Here is a 20,000-nt window from a genome sequence, read left to right as displayed (position 1 = left end):
TGTGTGTGTGTGTGTGTGTGTGTGTGTGTGTGTGTGTGTGTGTGTGTGTGTGTGCGTGTGTGTGTGTGTTACTAAACGGTGCTCTGATAATACCTACACTTGGCATTGTCCCTTCATGGGAGTGTGTGTGTGTGTGTGTGTGTGTGTGTGTGTGTGTGTGTGTGTGTGTGTGTGTGTGTGTGTGTGTGCAGCCCAGTTTGAAAGTGGCAGCTGAGCGACGGAGCGCTGACAAAGTAGTGGAGGAACGATAAATATGAGAGGAGGGAGGAGAGGAAGGAAGAGAGCAGGGAGGAGAGGAAGGAGAGGAAGCAGAGGAGGGAGGAGAGGAAGGAGAGGAAGTAGAGGAGGGAGGAGAGGAGGGATGAGAGGAAGGAGAGGAGGAATAACGCTCAAAGAAGCCAAAAGACAAAACGTGCTGAGGTTGATTAAGTCATTTACGATCTTTTCCTAAACCTAACTAAGTCATTTACGATCTTTTCCTAAACCCAACTAAATCATTTACGATCTTTTTCTAAACCTAACTAAGTCGTTTACGATCTTTTGCTGAACCTAACTAAGTCATTTACAATCGTTTCCTAAACCTAACTAAGTAGTTTACGATCTTTTCCGAAACCTGTCTTTTACGATCTTTTCCTAAACCTAACTAAGTCTTTTACGATCTTTTCCTAAACCTAAGTCATTTACGATCTTTTCATAAACCTAACTAAGTAATTTACGATCTTTTCCTAAACCTGTCATTTACGATCTTTTCCTAAACCTAACTAAGTCATCTACGATCTTTTCATAAACCTGTAATTTATGTTCTTTTACGTTTAACACGACATGCTCTTCTTCTTAAAACCTCTTTTGGTCACATCTCTCCATGTGTTGGGCTCGTAGTATTTATATATATATTTATATTTATATATCAGTGTTTAGGGGCGTTTCCTATGATAGTAAGAAACATTTGGCCCCACCTCTACAATTAAATTACATTTAATTGGAGGAATGAGTGTTTTTCTTGTGCAGCAAATTGGCTGATTTAGTTGCTGCAACTCTGTGTTGCATACTGACAATAAATTGCCCTTAAATTATGTTTCTGGCCGAGAGCAGATCTTCATCATTAAGATTGTTTTGGCGTTGTCTTTCATGTTATTTTGTATCCTGAGAGATATGACGAGGTTTGAGGAACGTTTCATGTTCCATGTTTCATGTTTCATGTTCTATGTTTCATGTTCTATGTTTCATGTTTCATGTTCCATGTTTCATGTTTCATGTTCTATGTTTCATGTTCTATGTTTCATGTTTCATGTTCCATGTTTCATGTTTCATGTTCTATGTTTCATGTTCCATGTTTCATGTTTCATGTTCTATGTTTCATGTTCTATGTTTCATGTTCCATGTTTCATGTTCCATGTTTCATGTTTCATGTTCTATGTTTCATGTTCCATGTTTCATGTTCTATGTTTCATGTTCCATGTTTCATGTTCCATGTTTCATGTTCCATGTTTCATGTTCTATGTTTCATGTTCTATGTTCCATGTTCCATGTTTCATGTTCCATGTTTCATGTTCTATGTTTCATGTTCTATGTTCCATGTTCCATGTTTCATGTTCCATGTTTCATGTTCTATGTTTCATGTCCTATGTTTCATGTTCTATGTTTCATGTTCCATGTTTCATGTTCCATGTTTCATGTTCTATGTTTCATGTTCCATGTTTCATGTTCTATGTTTCATGTTCCACGTTTCATGTTTCATGTTCTATGTTTCATGTTCCATGTTTCATGTTCTATGTTTCATGTTCCACGTTTCATGTTTCATGTTCTATGTTTCATGTTCCATGTTTCATGTTCTATGTTTCATGTTCCACGTTTCATGTTCCAGGTTTCATGTTCTATGTTCTATGTTTCATGTTCTATGTTTCATGTTCTATGTTCTATGTTTCATGTTCTATGTTTCATGTTTCATGTTCTATGTTTCATGTTCTATGTTTCATGTTCCATGTTTCATGTTCTATGTTTCATGTTCTATGTTTCATGTTCCACGTTCTCCAGAGGAAGAGAACGACTCGGCTTTCGGATGAATTGACAGTAATTTCAGTAATGAAGCGCTTTGTTGTTCATGTCAGTGAAGGCAACACGCTGCACGCGCACACACAGCGCAGACACACAACGCAGACACACAACGCAGACACACAACGCAGACACACAACGCAGACACACAGCGCAGACACACAGCGCAGACACACAACGCAGACACACAGCGCAGACACACAACGCAGACACACAACGCAGACACACAGCGCAGACACACAACGCAGACACACAACGCAGACACACAGCGCAGACACACAACGCAGACACACAACGCAGACACACAACGCAGACACACAGCGCAGACACACAACGCAGACACACAACGCAGACACACAGCGCAGACACACAACGCAGACACACAGCGCAGACACACAACGCAGACACACAACGCACCGCTCGGCATCAAACCAGCACATGAAGACAAGGGGGGAACTCCCTGTCATGAGGGCGCTAACGCTAACACACACACACACACACACACACACACACACACACACACACACACACACACACACACACACACACACACCTACAGTACCTAGTAGTGTGAACAAACAAACAGCTGCAGAATGCCGGGTTGCTAGGCGGACTTTGTTGCCAAGCTTTTGTTTATCCCACGTTTTCTGTGTCAGGGTCATTCCTTCTGGCAGGAGCTGCCTGCTCCACACACACACACACACACACACACACACACACACACACACACGTTTAGTAGTGTCTGATGTAGCGCGAGAGAAGAAATAAGAACGACAGAGACAACATTATCAAAAAAAATGCAACGTGTTCGCAGGAACTGGAATAATCAATGCAGTCCTTTAAACACACGCACACACACACACACACACACATGCACACACACACACACACACACACACACACACGCACACTCTGTCTGAAGAGGATTGGAGCAGACTTGCAGTCAAACAGAAGAAATCTCTTCAAGCAGATTTACATTCTCATCAACTCTCCATCTCCTCTGCTTTTGGACATGATGGTGCTAATTACCCACAATGCCGTCTGGCTGAGTGTGTGTGTGTGTGTGTGTGCGCGTCTCTTTTGGAGAGTCGTTCTCCAAAATCAGCAGCTGATGACAGAGAAGCTGCTGATTAATTCAAGACTTCCTCTTCAGTCTCTCCTCTTTGTTTTCTTCTTCTCTTCCATGTTCCTCTTTTCATTCCTTTGTTTTTTCTCCTCTTCTTTTGGCTCCTGGTCATTTTTGTTTCATTGCATCTCTTCTTCTTCTCTTTGCGTCTTCGCTTTCTTTAACTCTTCTTCACGTCTTTTATTTCGTGACCTGCTCCCGTCTTTCCTTCTCCTCCTCCCGTCTGAAACATTTATCAAACCATTTATCTGAAACACTCGTCCGATCAGCTGAATCTCTTCCAGCCTCCTGATTGGCCGAGAGCAGCGAGCCACAGGTGTCCTGGTCCTGATTTCCCCCGAGGACGTGTGTGTCTGTGTGTGTGTGTGTGTGTGTGTCTCTGACTGAAACATGAGATCTGAGTCATGAGTTTAAATTTGTCTTTATTAATTACATGAATCAGAATCTTTTCTCCAAAGCGACTTACATTATTTCCTGTATCGGGTTAAGAGTCTGAAGGACACGTCGTCGTGGACCAGCGGAGCCGGGGCTCCAACCACCGACCCTCTGATCGAAAGGCGGGCATGCTAACCACTGAGCCATTCGCCCCAGTTTCTTCTGTTTTCTCTCCTGTTTTGGTTCATTCTGCTCGTATCATCACATACAAATAATACAACAATAATAATAATAATAATCATTTTCTGTTCATATCGTAATATTTTCAGAAGCAACCTCGTAGACCGTCGACAAAATAGTACTTTGTTATGTTTATGCAACAAAGAAACTACAAAACAAAACAAAGTAAAATTTGTAAACGTTGACCAGCGGCCTCCTCGTGAAATATATATATAAATACACAAATATAGATACAAGTTCATTTACCAATGCATAAATATAATGAATAAACACATGCAGGTGGAGGCGTAGTTTTTATGTTTCACTTCTCAAGCCGTCAATAATCAACAACACTCATAAAGTCGTTGACAGAAATTATCTCAAAAAACAGTTTCATGCTTTTTAATTTTCATGTGAAACTGAAATGTGTGAAAAACAACAAATCTCTGGAAACGACTTCAGTTTAACACGTCGGCCTGAAGATGATTATTCATTATTATTATTGTTGTGTTGTTTAGAGGCTTGACGAGCATTTCATTTGCAGATATGATTCATTTTAATAAGTCAGTGTGTTTCTACATTTAAACTATAGATTTCTAACTGGTTTGACATCAGAGTCGGCTGCTGGTCCCAGTTCTCCCAGAAGAGACTTGAGCCAGTAAAACTTCCTCATCAACAATAATCCGTCAAGCTTTTTATGATATAGATATGGGATATCTATATCATAAAAACCCTTTTTATCAGGATATGCAAACATTGAATATCTTGACAACAAGCTTTTCAAGTTAAAATTAACTGTAAATATTTATATTTATCATCATTTATTTATTAAATAATCAGGATTATAACTCGCTCCAGCTATAGTTTGTCGTTGACCAAGAAGTTATCGATCGAGAATAAAATCATATTTTGTGTCACGTTGTTAAAATAACGTAGTTTGTCTTTGGGGGAAAAGTATCAAATGTTATCATAGTTAATATATATATATATTTTAATATATCATCAAAAAGAAGAATGTTTTATCGTGACATCTCAGAGGGAAACATTCTGAAGTACAAGTACCTCAGTTGTGTTCTGAGAGCAGTTTGGCGTTAATGATCTTCTGTACATTTCCACCTGAGCAGACACACATTTACATATTCATGCAACAATAACTGTTAAAAGTGCAGTTTTTTTTATTTCTCTGGAAGTACTTTGTTAAATAGATCGGAGTACTTTAGTAGTTTGACCTTATTTCACAAAAGTACTTCAGACATGATGGAGAAAGAGAGAGAGAGAGCGAGAGAGAGAGAGAGAGAGAGAGAGAGAGAGAGAGAAAAGCTTGCCAGAGGTTTTCGAGAAACGCTTGGAGGAGAGAAGACCAAGCCAAGCGTGAGCCCATTCTGCACACACACACACACACACACACACCACACACACACACACACACACACACACACACACACACACACACACACACACACACACACACACACACACACAGGAGGCAGAAGGGCGAGAGAGGCACATACTGTATCTGATGAATAGCTGAAATGGTACGGAAATAAAGGAGGACAGAATATGCATGCACCTACGCCAAGCACATGGCCACACACACACACACACACACACACACACACACACACACACACACACACACACACACACACACACACACGCCTGAACAGACGCTCACTGAAGGAATCTTCTGTGTTGCAGGTCTGGAACAAGCTTTATTTTGTTGGTTTTGTTCCAGACGTTTAACCTTCATAATAAAAGCTATTTAACGGAGATCATAATAACGGAGCTATCGCGGTGCGTTTAAGGCCCCCGTTGTTTTTAACACTCGGCCCCTCCAGGTTGCATTCAGGGACTGTGACGGTTTCAATGAGTCTTTAGATTTAAAGGAATCAGACTTGTGTTCCAATTACAGGTCAACCACTGACATGTTTATGTGTGTGTGTGTGTGTGTGTGTGTGTGTGTGTGTGTGTGTGTGTGTGTGTGCAGCACATGTTTTATGTCTGTTCATGAAGGTGCATGTATAATACGGGACACATTCATGTTTGCATTACAGGACGATGGTGAAGTCTGAACATGAAACATGAAATATGAAGGAAATTGATATGAGATTTTAGATGGCGACCGGTTTACACACACACACACACACACACACACACACACACACACACACACACACACACACACACACACACACACACACACACATTGCATATTTGCATGTATAGTGGCTTCACTCTACATTCAGTCACTTGTTACATAATTTATTGTGTTATTTTAAATGCAGAATCCCCATTGTGCGTATTTATTCATTGACCTTTTTATATTTTAATAGTATTTTCATTCTATTCTACATCTAGGTTTACTGTGCTTATTTTGTATAGTATTTATTCATATTTTTATTGCAATTGTCTTTTATTTATCTTTGGATATTTATGTTTCTTGTGTCCATATTTTTTTCACATTTTTATTTATTTATTATTATTTTCTATTCTATATTTATGTTTCATGTTTCATACTTACGCAAAAAATCTGATTCTGATGATTTAAATCAGATTTTTATGTTTTTACATTTTTAATACAGACAAGTTTTTCACTTTGTCATTTTGGGTTATTGAGTCTAGATTCATTAGAAAAACACAGTGTTCACAAACGGAAGGGTGTGTGTGTGTGTGTGTGTGTGTGTGTGTGTGTGTGTGTGTGTGTGTGTGTGTGTGTGTGTGTGTGTGTGTGTGTGTCTGTGTGTGTGTGTGTGTGTGTGTGTGTGTGGTTCCTGGGGGCGGGGCTTGTTGGTCGTCCGTGTCGGTGCTGTGACCCAGAAGCTGACCCACTTCGTTGGCGTCGGTGGTTCAATTCCGTCTGTAGTTCCTCATCAAAACGTTTCCCTTCGCCCTGCAGCAAGGCAGCCGAGCGAGGAGCAACACTCCTGCTTGTTGTTGGCGTAGGACTCACTATAAACATGCTGTAATCCACGCGTTCATGAACGCAACGCGAATTAAGTAAAACCTAAAGGTCTAAAGAAAAAACGCCCAGAACAAAAACAAGAAGAAGAAGAAGAAGAAGAAGAAGAAGAGGAGGGGGAGGAGGAGGAGAAGAAGAGGAGGAGAAGAAGAAGAAGAAGAGGAGGAGGAGAAGAGGAGGAGGAGAAGTGGTAAACAACAACACAAAGACACAATGAGCAGCAAAAGGAAGCTCATTAAAAACAGCGAGCCGATATGAAAGTGTCTGTTCGGTAATTTGATGTTCGCCGGCGGCCGATGCTCCACACGAGAGACACGGCTCCTTCACGCGCACGGGAACTCACGTGAACTCTGCGACTGTGGCTAAGTGGGTAGCATGCCCGTCTTTCAATCAGAGGGTCGGTGGTTCGAGCCCCGGCTCTGCTCGTCCACGTCGTTGCGTCCTTGAGACTCTTCACCCATAACTGCTCCAGTTGCTGTGTCTACGGTGTGGAGAGCAAACATGCAAGTCACTTTGGATAAAAGCGTCAGCTAAATGGAACGTTACTCTCATGAACTCTTGTGAAGGCTGTAGTCAAAACATGACCCCCTTACGTCCTTTCCTAGCCACTTCTCCTTGACCTCTGGAAAAACGTAGTAATATAAACTGAAGTCAAATAAAAGAACGAGGCTGAAGCTGCAGTTCAACACCAGAGAGAACATCAATACAGCAGTTTATCACTTTACAGCAGTTTGAACACTTTACTGCAGTTTATCACTTTACAGCAGTTTGTCACTTTACAGCAGTTTGTCACTTTACAGCAGTTTATCACTTTACAGCAGTTTGTCACTTTACAGCAGTTTATCACTTTACAGCAGTTTATCACTTTACAGCAGTTTGATCGCTTTACAGCAGTTTATCACTTTACAGCAGTTTATCACTTTACAGCAGTTTGTCACTTTACAGCAGTTTGAACACTTTACTGCAGTTTATCACTTTACAGCAGTTTGAACACTTTACAGCAGTTTATCACTTTACTGCAGTTTATCACTTTACAGCAGTTTGTCACTTTACAGCAGTTTATCACTTTACAGCAGTTTGTCACTTTACAGCAGTTTGTCACTTTACAGCAGTTTATCACTTTACAGCAGTTTGATCACTTTACAGCAGTTTGATCACTTTACTGCAGTTTGATCGCTTTACAGCAGTTTATCACTTTACAGCAGTTTGTCACTTTACTGCAGTTTGATCGCTTTACAGCAGTTTGAACGCTTTTAACAGATTATTGAAAGTATTACCAAGTTATTTCAACGGTTATTCACATGATCTGCGTTTGTCTTCATGATCGTTTGTTCTCGTGAACGGCCGAATGATGCGTCTCTTTAAATGACGCCCAGTGGTTCCTATGCTAAAGGAGATAAGTTAGGAAGCACTGAAGCTCCTTTCCTTTGCGTTTAGAGAATTCTACCTTCATGGCGGACACTTAGGAACTTCAGGTCATTTCACTCAGTTAGGAAGGTTCTAACCAAAGAGGAATATTCCACTGCAGCCCAACTCTCATGAACTCACCGTCCTCTGTCCTTTAAGGTGAACAAGGACAGAGGAGGTAGAAAAGGACAGAGGAGGTGGAAATGAGAAGGTGAAGACGAGGAGAGGAGGAAGAAGGGGAGGAAGTACAAGGGATGGGAGTTTAAGAGGAGGTTGAGAAGGAAAGGAAGTATGGAAGAAAAGGAGGATGTATTAAAGAAAGAAGGGAGGAGGTGCAAGGAAAGGAGGTTGAGAAGGAAAGGAAGAGGTAGGAAAGACTGAAGTGAATAAGGAAAGGAGGTGAGAAAATAAAGGAGGAAGAAGAAAACAAAAAGAAGATGAAGAGGTAGACAAGGAAAGGATGAGGAAAAGAAGGAAAGGGAGGAGAGGAGGGAGGGAAGGAAGATGTATTTAAAAAAAGAGGTCTGGTGAGGAAGGGACAAAGTAAAGAAGGAAAGGAGGAGGTGGGGAAGGAAAGGAAGGGATGTGGGGAAGGAAAGGAGGAGGTGGGGAAGGAAAGGAAAGGAGGATGGAGGGAAATTGAGAAAGGAGTAGAGGAAGGAACAAAAAGGGAGAGAAGGAAATAAAGAGGTAAAGAAGGAAAGGCTGTGGTAGAGAAATAGTGGAGAAGGTTGGGAAGGAAAGAGGAAGTAGAAAAGGAAGCAGACAAAGAGGAGGTTAATAATTCCCACGGCCGTCAGAGAGCCTGAACGCAACGCAAACATTTGACAAGTGAAGAGGTTCAAACCAGAGAACGTGTACGTGACCGAGAGACGCAGCAGAATGGAAACAGCCCATCAGGAGCACAGTGTGTGTGTGTGTGTGTGTGTGTGTGTGTGTGTGTGTGTGTGTGTGTGTGTGTGTGTGTGTGTGTGTGTGTGTGTGTGTGTGTGTGTGAGGGCGAGAGAGAGAGACTGGATGACAGCTTTTGATAAGGATGGAAAACAGAGCTGGATTTTCCTTTGATGTGGACACACGTACACATACACACAAACATGTACACGTACACACACAAACACGTACACACAAATGCACACACACAAACACACACACACACACACACACACACACACACACACACTTCAGAAATCAGATTTGGGAGCTGTGAAGAATAAATGCATGAAGGGTTGAAAAACGAGGCCTGTCTAATCATTCAATTAGGATCCGAGGCAGATGGTCTGGACACACACACACACACACACACACACACACACACACACACACACACACACACACACACACACACACACACACACACCTGTTACACTCTCACTCTCCTCTGTCAGTGTAACTCTGACTCCTCTGAGTGTTAATGAGACGCCGCTGTCGGCCTCCTCTTCATTACCTCGACATCCCATAATCATCTCACTGTATACGCTCATATAACGTCGCCTTAGCGGCTCCTCCCCAGGGTCCTAAAGGGTCTGAAGGTGTCAGAAACACTCAACTTATTGTCTCTTCTTCTGATGCAAACAATTAGAAAGCATAACAACATATTTTAACAAAAGATCCTCAAACGGTTCCTTTGATGTCGTACGAAAAGTTCGTCACATGACTACAGTCTTTTCAAAAATAAACTTTTAGACAACAAAACTAACCAGTTAGTTTTAGAAAAGATCGTGAAACACTTTGGTTCACAAAAAGATCGTGAAATACTTTGGTTCACAAAAAGATCGTGAAATACTTAGTTAGGTCCAGAAAAAGTTTGTTAAATACTTAGTTATGTTTAGAAAAAGATCGTACAATACTTAGTTAGGTTCAGAAAAAGATTGTGAAATACTTTGGTTCAGAAAAAGATCGTGAAATACTGAGTAAGGTTCAGAAAAAGATCGTGAAATACTTTGGTTCAGAAACAGGTCGTGAAATACTTAGTTAGGTTCAGAAAAAGATCGTGAAATACTTTGGTTCAGAAACAGATCGTGAAATACTTAGTTAGGTTCAGAAAAAGATCGTGAAATACTTTGGTTCAGAAAAAGTTAGTTAAATACTTAGTTAGGTTCAGAAAAGATCGTGAAATACTTAGCTAGGTTCAGAAAAAGTTAGTTAAATACTTAGTTAGGTTCAGAAAAAGTTAGTTAAATACTTAGTTAGGTTCAGAAAAGATCGTGAAATACTTAGCTAGGTTCAGAAAAAGTTAGTTACATACTTAGTTACGTCCAGAAAAAGTTTGTTAAATACTTAGTTAGGTTCAGAAAAGATCGTGAAATACTTTGGTTCAGAAAAAGATCGTGAAATACTGAGTTAGGTTCAGAAAAAGTTTGTTAAATACTTTGTTATGTTTAGAAAAATATTGTAAAATACTTATGTCTAATAAAAGATGGTGAAATACTTTAAATACAGACTTGTCTGTGTTTATTATCTTCAAACAACCGTTTACGTACGTTTCTACGATCATTCGGCTGAAAGTCACCAGTTAACACGATCGCTCGTTAACTTGAGTTCGGACAACAATGAAACAGACATTTCAACGCTTAAGCTTGCTAGCGTGCACACGCATGTTAACGACGACGTCGGCCGTAAAAGGGTCGGTGAAATGCACTCTGGGTGATGTAGGAAGCCACTCACTGAGGTAGAAGAAAGGGACTCTGGAGCTTTTGGGAGAGTTGTTTGCCTGAAACATTGTAATATTTTAATTGTCGCTGAACGTTAAAGGGTTGTTGGTGATGATTGATCGGCCCTCTCTCTCCGATCAGCTGGTAAACTGGGCCAGTCAGCAGCAGGATCAGGATGAGAAGATGGCTGGCTGCGTGTTTCCAATGGGACCAGAGAGCTTTCAGCGCTTCACGCCGGACTCCCTGGCGGCCATCGAGCAGCGCATCGCCCAGGAGAGGGCCCGGCGCAGCAAACACTACCAGGAGGTACACACACACACACACACACACACAACTTAGAAGCATCATTATTTTTAAGATGAAACAGGAGCTAGAAGAAATACAAAATTGGAGGTTAAAAGCTGAATAAGATGAAGAGATGTAAGGAAGCTTCAGCAGGCAGATGTGAGATGTGTTATGTGTATGTGTGTGTGTGTGTGTGTGTGTGTGTGTGTGTGTGTGTGTGTGTGTGTGTGTGTGTGTGTGTGTGTGTGTGTGTGTTAGGACCTGGGCGACGTGGTGCTCCCCCGGCGCCGGCCCGACCTGGAGGCAGGAAAGCAGCTGCCGCGCATCTTCGCCGACATCCCGTCTCATCTGGTGGGCGTTCCCCTGGAGGACATCGACCAGTACTACTTCAAAGACAAGAGGGTAGGTGACCCACAGCGTGTGTGTGTGTGTGTGTGTGTGTGCGTGTGTGTGTGAAGGGGTTTGGAAATACCTCGTCTCCCCTTGCTGGAGAATCCCTGGAAGACAGGTGGACTCCTCGGTCGCCTCCTCCGCTGCAGACAGAGTGGGTTTAAACTCTCGGGTGAATTCACGCGAAGCACCGAGCAGTTTGTGCACAAGTCAGACGGAGAAAGAATAACTTTATGATTCTCAAAGCGTGAAAGGAGAGAACCGAGCTGCTCCTGTGATTTTTGCATTTAAACGAGGTAATATGAAGACATTTGGTGCAAAATATTATGCGGAAATATTAATAAATAAAACGAATGATATGCTTTTTGGGCGCGTCAACGCTGTCAAATCGTTACCGCCATATCTTCTGTGAATCATATTTTAATGACGTGGTAGAAAGCGGTTTTCATGCGTTTGTAATTAATCCCGGAAGACCTTGTTCACGCCGTGTGTTTCTTCATATGACTTTTATTCAACCAGATACAAAACTATCCAGATAATCGAGCCGATTACACGCCGATGCGTTTCTCTTGAGAGGAATCGGTCTAAGTGAGAGGCGTGAAGATGCCAAACACTCGTTAAAGTAAAAATATCTGCAGCAACAGAACCTTCAGGTTCTTCTGCCTTTTGCTCACTTTCTCCTGAAAACCAAACCAAGTTCCTGCTCCTGTCTTTCCTCCCTGGTGATGCTTCTCTTGAGGGATTACCTCTCTCTCTCTCTCTCTCTTTCTCTCTCTCTCTCTCTTTCTCTCTCTCTTTCTCTCTCTCTCTCTCTCTCTCTCTCTCTTTAGCTCAGGTGTGTTTCCTCCGGGTTTAAAACAGGAAACAAAACACACTCAGCGCCTCTGAGTCCGTGTTCTCGTTCTGTCACCACGTATCTCCATTAAACAATTTAGCTGAAGCTTCTTCTTCTTCATCTTCTTCTTCTTCTTCTTCTTCTTCTTCTTCTTCTTCTTCTTCTTCTTCTTCTTCTTCTTCTTCTTCTTCTTTTTCCTGGACACTAATAAATATAATATATTGCGGTCAGCCTCTGTGTGAGGTCATCGGGGGACGGTGGCAGTTTCCTCTCTGACTTTTTGGGTGTATCCGTGCGTTCAGCCAGCTGGTCCTCCATCCGCTCATCCTCCAGTGAGTCAGACTCACGCAGGATAGCCGAGCCGCCTCGGGGCGCCGCGTAACGCCGCTCAGCTGAAGCGCGGCCCTGATCAGGCAGAGCCGAGTGTGTGTGATTGTTTTCAATGGCAGGGATCCTCTTTTCTGAGCCCCGCCAGCTGAAAAAAAAACAGAACATCACGTGTGCATGTTGCATGTTCGTTCACGACTATGGAGGCGGCTATAACGAAGATGATGTCATACATCATGTGTGCAGCATTTGAGTCCAAGACAAAAAGATAAACATCCCTTTAGGGACAATAAAGAATATTGTATCGTATTGTATCGTAATGTATCGTATCTTATTGTATTGAATCGTATCGTTTTGTTTTGTATCGTATCGTATTGTATTGTATCTTATTGTATTGTATCTTATTGTATTGAATCGTATCGTATTGTAATGTTTTGTTTTGTATTGTTTTGTATTGTATTGTATCGTATTGTATCAAGTCTTATCGTATTGTATCCTATCCTATCCTAGCTTAGCCTATCGGATCGGATCAGCGCTAATGTTATTCGCGTTTTAGCGGACAACACTTTATTGATCCCTCTTATGTATAAGCCAAAATACATATACGGTCCATGTAAAATATAGAGAAAGGACTATGTAAAGTAAAATGTTGATTATTTACATAATGCTACAATATATAACACAAGTATGAATACAAAAGTATAAATGCATTACATGTTGTATTTCTACTGAAACACAAAGTTAACAAGTTCCCGCTGGGTTTAACGAGCTACTTCAGACATTTCATATCCTCACTGTTGTGGTTGAACTGAAGCATCAATTAAATTTCCCCCCAAAGCCTTTCACCAAATTAATTAAACTCAAAATCCTCTGCTTCCTCACAGAACACGGTCTCTATAACAAAGGTTTTTTTCCTGCCTCTCTTGCAGACCTTCGTAGTCCTGAACAAAGGGAAGGCCATCTTCCGCTTCACTGCCACGTCAGCGCTCTACATCTTCAGCCCTTTCAACCCCATCCGCAGAATCGCCATCAAGATCCTGGTCCACTCATATCCTTCCACTGCTGCCGCTACTGTATGTACTCACGCATGACGTCTTTACAGCGTTGTGAGCTGCTGCTGACTGCGGGGAAATGTCTGCGGGGAGGTCAGAGGTCAGGAGTCAGATGCAGAGCAGCAGCCCTCCAGCCTGGAGGAAAGCAGTGTGGGTGATAATATAAACACATGCATGCAGGCTGCCTCGCCGTGTTGTTTAGTAGTGTGTACCTGCAGGCCCGACGCTCACATTGTGACGATTGTGTTTGTGTTATTGTACACTATCGTACATGGACTGTGTGTACGTGTGCTGGATGCAGTGACGGGCCGTGCATTTTCTACCTGGGCCTTCTGTGCCGTCTGCTATCGTATACATAAATACGCGCATGACGGGATGCTGCGTTGTTAACGGACAATGCATGTAGTTCACATCAACTAGAACCATCACATTTATTGATAACAAAACATGACAAAACAATCCAACAAAACTGCGGCACTAAAACACCGCACACTCAAGAGCACGAGCCACGGTCAGAAGGAACGATATTAACTATATGTTAAGGGAGCGACTGTGGGTCAGTAGTTTGCATGCCCCTCTTTCAATCAGAACCCTAGCTCAGCTAGTCCTCGTCGTTGTGTCCTTGAGCAAGACACTTAACCCCTAATTGCTCCCCGTTGCTGTGTATAGAGCAAAAATAAAATGTAAGTCGCTTTAGATAAAAGCGTCAGCTAAATGTAATAAAAACAACACTACTGCAGATGTAAAAACACAAAGCAGTTCACTCACCAGATGCTGTCCACTTAAAGACAAAGTCCATCCTCCTCTCTTTGTTAAACAGTTCAATGACGCGGTTGTTCAGTTTATCGTGCGCTTCAGTTCTAGTACCAGCTCCTTCTCGATGGCCGTGGACCAGTGAGGACAGCCGAGCCTTCCAGTTGCGTTTCTGGAATAAGTTTCCATGTGTTTTAGGGATGAAAATGTCCGCTCGACAGTGGAGTCGATATTGGGATTGTCACCGCCAAACATGCCCGTAACCCTCCGTCAGAAAGGCGTTGTCAGTAAATCCACCAGCAAGTCCGTTCATCCTCCTTCAGCCATTGAGTGTTAAAGAAACTACACCAAGCAAAACACAAACAATGTCATCACTTCTCTTATGTTTAATTTTGAACTCATCTTACTCCTACTGAGTTCTGCTAGCAGCTAGCTAGCCTTCTGTTGACTCAAGTCACGCTGGCCCACTGGCACGTCAAAGAATACGTCAAACTAAAGATCTGATTGGTCGAAGACTATGTACTATAATGTGCTTTAACTGCACATTAAACCTTTTATTAGCCTCCCAAAAAAGCCAAATCTTAAAACAGTCGGGGGATTTAAGGAATATGTTTTAATTAGGTTGATCTGCAACGGCTCTCGTAAATATGTTTGTGCAGATTTACAGGAGCAGTAATGATTCATTAATGTGAAGTGACCCATTCAATATATCTAAAGTCCATTAAATTAACCAGATCCCCTTCAGTTGCACTCAACATGTCATCATCTCTCACAGAATCTTTTACTTTAATGGAAAACTTAATGTATATGCTGGCAGATGCATGGTTTTGAGAAAAAAAGGTAATCTATCTTTAGCATCATCACCAATGAAGGGGTTGCTTCAGGCTGAGTGGAAACATGATGTCAAATCAACATATTTTCTTCCACCATTTAATAATGTTAATGTAGTTCTTTTAAGAATAAGCTTTCCTTATGATATTCATCAAATACATATCCATCAAATATATATAAACTAGTTAATGATGATTAACTAATAATCATATGGCTGCTTTAAATTGTCATAAATATCTCTACATCCTGAATCCACCTGAGTTTCCACCGGCTCCGACAGCTGGATGGTGTCCAGACACCCGTAAAGGAATGACTGTATTTACCAATCATGTCAACTAACTGACTGTGTGTGTGTGTGTGTGTGTGTGTGTGTGTGTGTGTGTGTGTGTGTGTGTGTGTGTGTGTGTGTGTGTGCTTGTGTGTGTGTGTGTGTTTGTGTGTGTGTATGAATCAGAGGTCTCATCCTGTCGGTCGTATTTCTGAGCCTGTTATCATCTTGAGCTGTCAGTTGAGCTATAAACATGACCACACACACACACACACAGATTGTTTTTTGGCAATCTCCATTCGGGTTTTGGATCGTTGTCATCTTAGTTTTCACCATGGTTTTAGTCAACCATTTTTAGGCGACTGTAATGTCCAATAAATATTTCCCATCAAGGTGGTCCCTGTTCACACACACATATTGGGTTGAAGCCTTGAGTTTTGGACATCTTTATGGCTGTCACCATCTTGGTTTCTGACTATCAACATCTTGGTTTCTGACTATCACCATCTTGGTTTCTGGCTGTCACTATCTTGTTTTCTGGCTTTCACCATCTTGGTTTCTAGCTGTCACCATCTTGGTTTCTGGCCGTCACCATCTTTCTTTCTGGCCGTCACTATCTTGGTTTTTGGCCGTCACCATCTTGCTTTCTGGCTTTCACCATCTTGGTTTCTGGCTATCACCATCTTGGTTTCTGGCTATCACCATCTTGGTTTCTGACTATCAACATCTTGGTTTCTGACTATCACCATCTTGGTTTCTGGCTGTCACCATCTTGGTTTCTGGCTATGACCATCTTGGTTTCTGGCTATCAACATCTTGGTTTCTGACTATCACCATCTTGGTTTCTGGCTGTCACCATCTTGGTTTCTGGCCGTCACCATCTTTCTTTCTGGCCGTCACCATCTTGGTTTCTGACTATCACCATCTTGGTTTCTGGCTGTCACCATCTTGGTTTCTGGCCGTCACCATCTTTCTTTCTGGCCGTCACTATCTTGGTTTTTGGCCGTCACCATCTTGCTTTCTGGCTTTCACCATCTTGGTTTCTGGCTTTCACCATCTTGGTTTTTGGCTGTCACCATCTTGGTTTCTGGCTATCACCATCTTGGTTTTTGACTATCAACATCTTGGTTTCTGACCATCAACATCTTGGTTTCTGGCTGTCACCATCTTGGTTTCTGGCCGTCACCATCTTTCTTTCTGGCCGTCACCATCTTGGTTTCTGACTATCACCATCTTGGTTTCTGGCTATCACCATCTTGGTTTCTGACTATCAACATCTTGGTTTCTGGCTGTCACCATCTTGGTTTCTGGCCGTCACCATCTTTCTTTCTGGCCGTCACCATCTTGGTTTCTGGCCGTCACCATCTTTCTTTCTGGCCGTCACTATCTTGGTTTTTGGCCGTCACCATCTTGCTTTCTGGCTTTCACCATCTTGGTTTCTGGCTTTCACCATCATATTACATTACATTTAGCTCAAGGACACATCGACGTGGACTAGTAAAGCCGGGGCTCGAACCACCCATTGGTTGATTGAAAGATGGGCATGCTAACCCCTGAGCCACACACCTAATCACAGAAGGGGGTGGAGCTAAATCCAACCACATCGGGAGCTTGAGACCATAAACTCATCTTTTCAGTGTTTACTGGCCAAAATATAGTATTGTTTTGAGATGGCACGCAACTTAACCCTCATGTTACTTTAACTTTTAGATACTTTCAATCTAAGATGAATAAGACACGGTGAGCTTTCGTATAAAGCTCCTCTGGGGGTCTGAGTGGCGTCCAAAGATTTAAAAGCTTTCTGAAACAGATAATCCTGCCCCTTTATAATCTTAAATTTCACCACAAAGAAAACACATTACATCAGAGGTTGTGTTTCAGTCAAACTTCTGAAATTCCAGATGTTATGCCTCCAGCTGTATAGATTCCGTCCCCGTCCCACGCCGCCCTCCAGCGCCACGCCGGCAGCGTCCTCGGGCTCCAGACGCCACGACGACATGACAGACATTACTCAACACCCAGACCTCAACCCTCACACCCGGCTATTTTTACACCGGGAGGCGGCTGCTGGTGTTGAGGGATGTCGAGCCGGCGGACACGCCGCTGTTGTCGGGCGGGATAAGTGGGTGAAGAGGTCGGCGACGGAGGTGTAGTGCTGCTGATGTGCTGCATATGTGTGTGTGTGTGTGTGTGTGTGTGTGGTATAATAAGTGTGTGTTGAAGGGGGGGGAGTACAACTTGTGGTGGTGAAGTAGAGTTTTAGTTTGTGTGCGAGATCAAGTGCGTTCTGGATTCCTGCCCAACCACACTGGCGCCACAATGACAAGCTGTGTGTGAGGTGGAGCCACACACACACACACACACACACACACACACACACACACACACACACACACCGAGAAAACTAAAACCTGTGCATTGTCTCTCTCAGCTGATCAGTATTAATACCTCCGTCTGACTGCATTTACCATGAGGCCTTTGCGCTGGAGGACACACATTCAACGTTGTGTCCCATGATGCATTGCTCAGGGACCAGGTTAATCCATCAGGGTGCACTGCAGCCGGTCGTGTTGCTTCCTGCTGCTGAACAGAAGTTGACTTCCTGCTGCCGAGGTGTTGTGCTTGAGGGAACATTTAAAAGTCGTGTCTGCACCACATTACTTCTGTCTTTGTGGTTTTAACATTCAAAACACACATTCAGGCATTTATTTTACTACGTTGTCTGTTTGCGTCCGTAGATTTCTCCTTAATTCACCAACATGACCATTAGATTGGTTTGTGGCATTTTGGTGGTCACCATCTTGGTTTTTGGCCGCCACCATCTTGGTTTTTGGCAAGAGGGTGGAGCTAAGTACAACCAACCGAAATGTCCAATAAATATTTCCCATCAAGGTGGTCCCTGCTCACACACACATTGGTTTGAAGCCTCGAGTTCGGCTTCTTGGCCGCCGCCATCTTGGTTTTTGGCCGTCACCCTATTTGTTTTTTCAAAAACACAGATTGATGCTGGTTTCTTCTTCTCTGCTGCTGAGCCAGATACATTTCCTGCCTGCTGTTCTTTCAAAGTAAAAGCTGAGTCAGTGGAGCAGCTTTAGGAACATAAAAGTAAAAGCATATCACCGTATCACCGTCTACCAGCTCAGGAAACCCAAAGAATGATGGAGGAAAAAGAAAGGAACAAATAGCATGAAGGCTGGAGACGGCTCCCGCGGTGGATGTGGGAGGTGTAATGACATTACCGGTACGGTGGCCTGGGAAGGCCACAACAGCAGGGCTGTCATTACGGCATAATTAGCTCCCAGGCTCGGCAGCGGGGGTGCGCGTGCGTTGTTTGTCGACCGGTAACCGGGTTATCTCGTTACAGCCGGCACTCAATCAACAATCACCCCGCAGCTCAAACCACTTTTCAGCTTTGCAGTTCTGGCGCCGCCGCGTTCCCCCGGTGGAGCGTGTTCCTTCTGCCAAATTACAATAATTATGATTCATTTATAGCCGTGATTGACAGCCGAGGCGAGGGCTCTCTCCCACCTCGCCGTGGCAACGTGGCGGGAGGAGGCGACGTTTAGCTCCAACCGACACGCCGGGAAAGTTACCGCTACACGGAGGTGACGGTAAGACGCTTCATGGAGTTTAATGCTGCTGTGTGGAACGGGACAGACACACACACACACACACACACACACACACACACACACACACACACACACACACACACACACACACACACACACACACACACACACACACACACACACACACACACAAGCTCTTTCAGTTCACTTCAAACTTATTTAGGCCGAATGGTAAAGGTATTTAAATGAGCCCCAGCGGGGGCAGAATTCTTCATCAGGAGGTCTTCCTCACTCCAAGTCCTCTACTCCATGAATCCATTTTACATGTTTATAACACAATTCAACCATAAATATTAACATAAACCATAAATATGACTCGAAGGCCTCAAAAGTGACTCGAGCGAGTTCCCCAAATCATGGAAATATCAATGTTCATATCCCTAGCTTGATGCTACACATGATTAGCACCTTTCTGGAAAGCTTACGACCTTCAGAATCCACCAATACCAATATGATGTACTTATGAATAAACAATACTTGGTATGTATTGTACTTACTTATGAATAAACAATACTTGGTATGTATTGTACTTACTTATGATAAACAATACTTGGTATGTATTGTACTTACTTATGATAAACAATACTTGGTATGTATTGTACTTACTTATGATAAACAATACTTGGTATGTATTGTACTTACTTATGATAAACAATACTTGGTATGTATTGTACTTACTTATGATAAACACTACTTGGTATGTATTGTACTTACTTATGGATAAACAATACTCTCTTGGTATGTTTTGGTGCATCTGCTTGAGCAGAGCTCCTCTGTTGTGGAACCAGAGGCGTTCAAGGTCCAGGAAGAAAGTTAGGACATTTAGTCTCTCAGCGGA

At 42.7% G+C, this 20,000-nt stretch overlaps 1 protein-coding gene across 1 annotated transcript in view; it reads left to right on the top strand.

Moving 5' to 3' along the window:
- Positions 1–10,954: 10,954 nt before the first annotated feature.
- LOC306750688 (sodium channel protein type 3 subunit alpha-like) overlaps positions 10,955–20,000 on the top strand; it is a gene marked incomplete at its 3' end in the record, with an annotated part of 107,146 nt that continues 98,100 nt past the window's right edge. The window contains exons 1-3 of the mRNA XM_079234155.1: positions 10,955–11,095; positions 11,333–11,476; positions 13,556–13,674. Of these exons, the coding sequence (XP_079090281.1) occupies positions 10,973–11,095; positions 11,333–11,476; positions 13,556–13,674 (386 nt within the window). The 5' untranslated portion in view covers positions 10,955–10,972. The remainder of the gene's footprint in view (positions 11,096–11,332; positions 11,477–13,555; positions 13,675–20,000) is intronic.

Source organism: Taurulus bubalis (assembly GCF_910589615.1).
Source record: "Taurulus bubalis genome assembly, chromosome: 18".
NCBI lineage: Eukaryota > Metazoa > Chordata > Actinopteri > Perciformes > Cottidae > Taurulus > Taurulus bubalis.
The sequence above is the reverse complement of the archived record's forward strand: the minus strand, read 5'-3'. Positions and strand labels throughout refer to the sequence as shown.